Source organism: Herpailurus yagouaroundi, unplaced genomic scaffold (genome assembly GCF_014898765.1).
Source record: "Herpailurus yagouaroundi ecotype Mexico unplaced genomic scaffold, PumYag 387, whole genome shotgun sequence".
Lineage (NCBI taxonomy): Eukaryota > Metazoa > Chordata > Mammalia > Carnivora > Felidae > Herpailurus > Herpailurus yagouaroundi.
This window is the reverse complement of record NW_024412604.1, coordinates 1,020,696-1,027,487: the sequence shown is the minus strand read 5'-3', so window position 1 is coordinate 1,027,487 and position 6,792 is coordinate 1,020,696. Positions and strand designations below refer to the sequence as shown.

The 6,792-nt window shown below is 63.1% G+C and overlaps 1 protein-coding gene across 1 annotated transcript in view; it reads right to left on the bottom strand.

Annotated features, from left to right (window-relative positions):
- Window positions 1-271: 271 nt before the first annotated feature.
- The window catches only part of PLXNA1 (plexin A1), a 43,940-nt gene continuing 37,419 nt past the window's right edge, over window positions 272-6,792 (bottom strand). The window contains exons 29-31 of the mRNA XM_040463286.1: window positions 5,683-5,895; window positions 5,453-5,603; window positions 272-3,663 (exon numbers count right to left, since the gene is read on the bottom strand). Of these exons, the coding sequence (XP_040319220.1) occupies window positions 3,568-3,663; window positions 5,453-5,603; window positions 5,683-5,895 (460 nt within the window). The 3' untranslated portion in view covers window positions 272-3,567. The remainder of the gene's footprint in view (window positions 3,664-5,452; window positions 5,604-5,682; window positions 5,896-6,792) is intronic.

Genomic DNA, 6,792 nt, shown 5'->3' with positions numbered 1-6,792 from the left:
CTGAGGGCACGGTGGAGTCCCAGTGGGAACTGAGGGGCTTGGGCTTTGGTGTTTTTCAGGGTCAGCTGATGGTTCCAAAGTGCCTCCAAACAGCCAAGCACGGGATCCCGCCCCAGAGCACCAAACCCCCAAGGCCTGGCCTGGCTGATGCTGCCACGCCTCCGCGAGCCCCAGCTCGGCAGGCAAGGGTCCCGCCTCGACCGGCCGATGCTGCTCAGGTGTGGGACCTGCCCCAAACCCCTCCCAGCAAGGAACACGCAGAGCCGAGAGATTTAGCAAAAATGTTTAATCTCTCCTTAATGTGTGTGTGTATTTACAAGTACTAAATCTGAAGAACAGTAAAATAGGAAACAGCCGTATATTTACACAGTCCGCGGGCCGAGCGCCCGGTCGGCCATGCTGCTCCTGCTGGAGAACAGTGGCTGAGGGGGCGGCTTAGGCCGGCCGAGTGATCGCTCTTCTTTTGGGTGGGGGCTCTGTGGCGTTAAAGGACAGCTAATTGTGGGCTTCGTCTTAAAAATATCTGTCTCTCTCTCTAAATATATCTATTCTAGCTTGTGTAGCACCAACGACGTGAGCCATCAGATCCAGAACTGGGGAACCGGGGTGGGGGTGCTCTCAGCGAGGCCAAAGTAGGGAGGGCGGGAGGGATGTTCAGGGCCCTTGGTCTCAGGCGCCCCAGGTCCCGCTTCCACAGCCCCCACCCCGGCTCCTCGGGCCCTGGGTCAGGAAGTACAGGGCAAGCTCGAGGTATATGGAGGGACCAGGCTCCCAGACCGAGGTGTGAGCTATCCTGGACACTCCTGAGATGGTGCAGAGCAGGGAAGGGCGGGGGGAAGGGGGGGGGGGTGAGGAGTGGCGGTAGCAGGGCAGGCGATAGCAGCAATGTCTGGGACAAGCTGGGAGCCCTTGCACCCCACACCGTGGCCTGGATCGCCCAAGCCCCGGGGCTGCAGCAGGGCCTTTGGGACAAAGGCAACCACCCTCGCCACGCAGAGCAGGGCTCCCATTCCAGGCTCCTGCCAGGTCCTCATGCCCGTGTTAGGGTCGGAGCCCCCGGCAGGAGTCCGTGCACAGGTGCCAGTGGGGTGCTACAGAGTTGGGAGTAGTGACGGGGAGAACATGGGGTCTGACTGCAGACCCGGCGGGAAGGTAGGTTCGGGGCCTGCCGCACCGGTGAGGGCAGGGCACGATCAGCGCCAGGGGCTCGCATGTAAACACAGACTGCTAAAGTGCTTGCGCCTCCCTCGGCCACCGCTGCCCTGCCCGCCCACCGTCCAGGTGACTAGGCCACAAGGAGGGCACCGCCCTGGAACCTGTAGCCTCCCAGAGGCAGGCACAGGGGCTCAGCTCTGCGGGGACCAGGGACGGTGGGGGAAGGGGCTGGAACTGGATTCTGAAGAGTGGGGGGGCACAGGGGCTAAGCAGTCCCAACCTGACCCTCACAGAACTGGAAGAACGGGGGCTTCAAGTAGAAGCTGGCGCCCTGGGAAGACTTTCGGGGGTAGGGTGGGGACAGAGGCTTGCCCCCAGGCATGGCCAGACTACACCAGAGGGGAGGCAGGGGTGCACCCAAGGACGAGAATCCAGGTCAAGGAAAGCGGCTACCAGAAGACAGCCTGATCTCTAGACGGACTGTCCTCAGCTTGGCCGTGCCGGGGACAGGGGCCAACCTGAGCTCCACTGGGGCACCCATAGCAGTGGGAGGCGGGAGCCCTGCCCAGTGCCCGAAGACCCCCATCTGCCCTGTTCCGGGAGCTTCCTGTGCTCGGATTTCATGCAGCTCCCTGACGAGAGGGGGAGGCCCCCGACCTGATCTCCAAGGTGTGGCTCACGCTGCTTAGGAGGGGGGGACCCCAAGACGGGCAGCCCGTGGGCGCGGGGCCGGCCACAGTTAGCTGTCCCTTAAAGTACCGTCGAAAAAGTGAATTGGAAAGGGGCCGGGCCGCTCGTTCGCTTTCACAAGTGACTGCTTAATTAAAAAACATAAAAAAAGGGCCTAACAACCTCTAGTATTCAACACTTGCAGTTTTAAAAAGATCAAGTCAGACTAAACGCTAGCACGGTCATGCAGGAATCCACGGCCCCGCGCCCTGGACGCTCTCGAGGGGCCAGCGCGAAGTTCTCTCCTCCTCACATCAAAACGAAACCAGGATGACCCACAGGTCGAGGGGCAGAGGCCTGGGTGGGGGGGCTCCAGTCAGGGAAACCCTGGCCACTTTCTCCCCACCGCCTTCATTCCCTTATTCTACATCGTAAAATTTCTCCTTCTCCAGTTAACTATACAGGACCCCACTGGGGCTGGAGACTGAGGCTAGAGCCACATATATATAGATATATATATATGTACAGGGTTTTTTTTGTTTTTTGTTTTTTTTAATTAAAAATTTGTTCCTTCTTGCTCACTGAGGGCAGGGTGGGCAGAGCCGACCTCCAGGCCCTCTGGTCACTGCGTTCTACCCGCAGGGGCCCTGCCACAGCCCTGGCCGCCCGCGCAGAGTACAGCAGGGTTTCTTTATTCCTCCTACATAAACCAAGTCCCCAGGTGTCCCACCGCTCTTGAGGGGCCCGCACGCTCAGAGACACCAGACTGGAAGCCGCTGAAGGTGGAGTGGAGAGCAGGGGACACAGAGAGGGCGGAAGGGAGGAGGATGCTCGGGGGCTGCTCCCAAGACCTGCACAGTCGGAGAGCACGGCCCGCCCAGGGGTGGGTGCTGGGAGCGGTGCGGTGGGGGAATAAATAATGGGAACCTGCGCTCAGGACCCGGAGCCCCAGGCCCCAGTGGCTCCCAGAGGCACAGCCCTGAGGACAGGAGAGGAGTCACCAAGTCCTTCTGGAAGCCGCCTGGGGGCTTCGAGGGAACCATTCTGCAGCCCCTCCATAGGAGGGAGCTGGGGCCTCTCTGGGCGAGGTGGACGTGGCGCTCCGGCCTCGGCCGCGGCCGCGGACAGCACGCGGTGAATCGGAGGATGGTGGCGGTGGGGCAGCAGCGAGCGTGGAAGTGCCGGACGCGGCAGGTGGGCAGCGCGACGGGCGGACGACTTGAGCTCTCCTCGGCTGGGCCCTGGCCACTCGGCCTTTCCCTGGGCTGCCGTCAGGCCCTGGGCCTCGCGCTCCGCCCGGGAAGCCGGGAGCGGCTGACGCCCTCCTGGCCCCCCGTCCCGGCCCTCTGACCTGGGCAGCACGGCCTCAAGGAGACAGACCAGGCTGGCTACCCCTTCCTGGAGGGCTCCAGCCTTACCCCCAGGTCCCCGGCGGTTACCCTCTTCTCCCAAAAGCCAGGGGTCACACCTGGGCTCCCCCAGCCCTGCGGCGAGCAGTTCCGGGCACAGAAGGTGCTACAGGCACGGTCACCCACACCGAGAAGCACTGGGACCCCCGCCAGGCAGGAGGAGGAAGGGGAGGGCCGGGAGGACACTGGGCTGCACGCCGGCCCTGAGCGCACCGGCACTTGGCACAGTGGGGGCGAGGCTGCCTCCGGGGCCTCCCAGCTCTGGCTGCCGGACGGAGGCCGCCCCCGCGGGCCCTCTCGCTCAACTCCCGCTGGGTGCTGACGGCCTAGTGTCTCAGCTGCTCAGGGCCATCGTGTCCACCACCTGCTCCAGCTTGCTGCGGAGCCGCTGCCGCCGTGCCTGCTCGTCCTTCTCCAGGGCCGTCAGGATCTGCAGAAGGGGTCGGGGGCATCAGCGGGCCTGGCTGGGGCCACCTGCTCGCAGGGGGTGGGGTACACGGAAGCTTGGGGGGCGCCCAGGGAGCATGTCACACGGTCGTGACCGGCGGGGTCTCTGGAGCCAGTGCCAGGTTCCAGCCGCTCCGTCCTCGGCTAAGAGGCCTGGGTTGAGCCTAGACCCCCCAGGATCCCGGCGTGGAGAATGAGGCCCCCGGGTCGCCATTCCTACTCTGGATCCCCGAAACACCAACGCCACACAGGGCTTACTCACAGCCAGCCCTCTGAGTCCTCTTGGTGTGGCGTCCTCATCTGTCTGTCACAGCAGGGCCTGGCCTCCCAGGGCACAGACGCCACCCCCACACAGCCTGCTCTGCACCCCAGCTCGGCCGGGAGAAGCAGCACCGGGCTCTCGTCGGGCCCTCTGCCCGCACTCCTGCGTCAGGCAGGCCAGCAGCCGAGCGGCACGCAGCCTTGCAGCCACCTCCCTGCACCTGGCTCCCTCCAACCACCGCCTGTCCCTCTGCACCCCGTTACAGCAGAGCTCCTCGGAGAGGACTGCTAGCGTCCCTCCGTTTTCCCTCAAGGGCCGAAGGATGGCGGGCTTCAGTCCACAACTCATCCTCCTTGGCGCTGGGCCACCTGCCCACGGCCTGTCCCTGCCTCTCTGTCCCAGGGCCCCACCCGTCCCCTCCTGGCTCTGGACTCACCTCTGGGGCCGCCTCCTCCATTCACAGGCCAAGGTCCTTCCCTCAGTTGCCGACCCCACACCCTGGCCTAGACTCTGACACTCCTGCTCTCAGGTCCTCTGCCCCTCAAACTTGAATAGCTGGACCCCTCGCCCCTCAGACCCGTGCCTCCTGTAGCCTGCCCCGCCTCCTATCACTGGGCTGCAGGTCTGAAATCAGGCCCACAGCCTGTCAGATGGGCAAGGCCCAGCCCCCGAACCGAATGGGACTGGCAGCACAGCCACAGCTCCCACCGGCCCCCGCCTCCCTCCCATCCTCTGGCATCTGGCGGTCCAGTCATGGCTCTAAACCTTGATGGCCCGTCTCACTCGGGGAACAGCCCAAGTTCCCCGATGTCTGCACACCCAGTGACAAACCCTGCCTGAGCCTTCCCTACCCCTCCTCTAGGGCTGGCTCTGATTGGGCCTCATGGCCTCTGCGGTCCTGCAGCAGGGCCTACTCTGGCCTTAGGGTCCTGGCATTGGCCATGCCCATCCTGCCTCTCCAGCCCTGTGTGCACCATCCAATCCAGTCTGTAAGTCCCTCCTCCCTCCTCCAGCGGCTCAGGGAACCCCAGCTCTGCACAGATGCCAAGGAGACCTCCTGAGGCCTCACTCCAGGTCAGCAAGGAAGGTATTAAAGGTTGAGGAAAGGCCTGGTGCCCTGCCCTGGAGACACCCACTCAAGCCGATAAACCTCGTAACGGCCCCTCAGGGAACGGTCCTGCACTGACCCACGGTCTCCACTTTGGAAAGACACTGCCATGCGCTCCCCCACGCCCCACACCGACCACACAATCCCTGACCTACTACAGCCCAGCCCGACCCTGAGGCCTGGAAGGGAGTCATAACGACATTCCCTTCCTGCCCCAGCGAGTGAGGTGGCTGGTTGGGGTCCAGAATGGAAAGGAAAAGCGCCTGGTCAGTCCTGAGACCTGGGGAGGGGCCAGCGGAGCAGGGGTGGCCCAAGGGACCTCGGGGTGGGAGCCTGGCAGGGGTCTGGGCCAGGCGGGTGTGGAACAGGTGGCTGTGGGTGAGGGCGAGTGCACATGCTCACCTCGTCCTTGTACTTGGTGATGTAGGAATAGATCTCGTGCAAGGCGCTCATGCTGTTGAACTGGCTCAGGTGTAGCCGCGACTGCTCGGCCAGGTAGGCGCTCATGTCCTGGTCGCTGATGGCGGGCATCTTGGCGATGTCAGCGTAGTACCTACAAGGGGCGACAGAGCAGGCCATGAGCTGGGTCCGGCCCCTCGCCCACCTGCCTGGCGCCCCGGCGCTCGACTCACCTCTCCACCCAGCTCTTGTAGTTGGGGATGTCCTTGGCGTAGAGCAGTTTGTTAGAGGGCGAGTCCTTGCCCAGCTTGTGCTCAGACGTGGAGCAGGAGTCCATGAAGGTCTGGGCCACCACAGACAAGCAGGCATCCGTGATGCTGCTCTTGTGGATGTCGAACACGAACTGTGGGTTCTTGATCACGTTCACCCAGAAGCGCAGGGGCAGGCTGCAGGTAGGCAGGCCCAGGCACGTGGTCAAACAGGGCCTCAGCACCCCTTCCGGATGGCCCAGGGAAGGGGCCAGCCAGAGGTCTCGCAGCCCTCCTGGCTCTGACCTTCACGGTGGCCATGGACTTCCTCGCAGATGGAACAACTGAGGCCCACAGAAAGCCAGGACTCTCAGTGAGTGAGGGCTGTGCGTCCCTATCACTCGGTGCCTCCTGGAGGATAGTCCTCTCCACACAGGCACACGTAGGTGAGACATACAGACCCAGAGGAGCTCCCTCACCCTCGGGTGCCCGCTGTGCATGGCCTGCACAGGGTCCTCCTAGGCCTGCACGACTGCAGGGGTCACACACACCCAGGCTGGCTCACCCCCAGGTATGCACACACCTGTGCAGGCACACTGCTGGGCTGGCTCACACCCGGACAGGCTCACCCCCAAGGCAGGGACACCCCTGGGCTGGCTCATCCCTGCTCCTACCCAGATGGGCCCTCGAAGCAAGACCAGGAAGGGATCCAGGAGACCCAGCCCCACAGACAGCTGACCTCTTCATCTAAAATGCCACCTCTAAGACAGCCATCAGCTAGGAAACCAATAACCACTAGTGTGGCTGTTTAATTAAATAGAATTAAGTGAAACTAAAACTCCCTGTTTTGGGTTGCACTAGTCTTGTGTCAAATGCTCAGTAGCCACACATGGCTGCCAGCCACTGCTCTGGACAGCAGAGATCTAGAACATTCCATCATCGCAGGAAATTCCCTGGACAATGCAGACCTATACGGCACTGCCTCTTCCCCAGCGCCCCGTGGAACCCCTCAAGGAGCACAGGGGAGGCAGGCAGGAGCTGGAGCACCCCGTGGAACCCCTCAAGGAGCACAGGGGAGGCAGGCAGGAGCTGGAG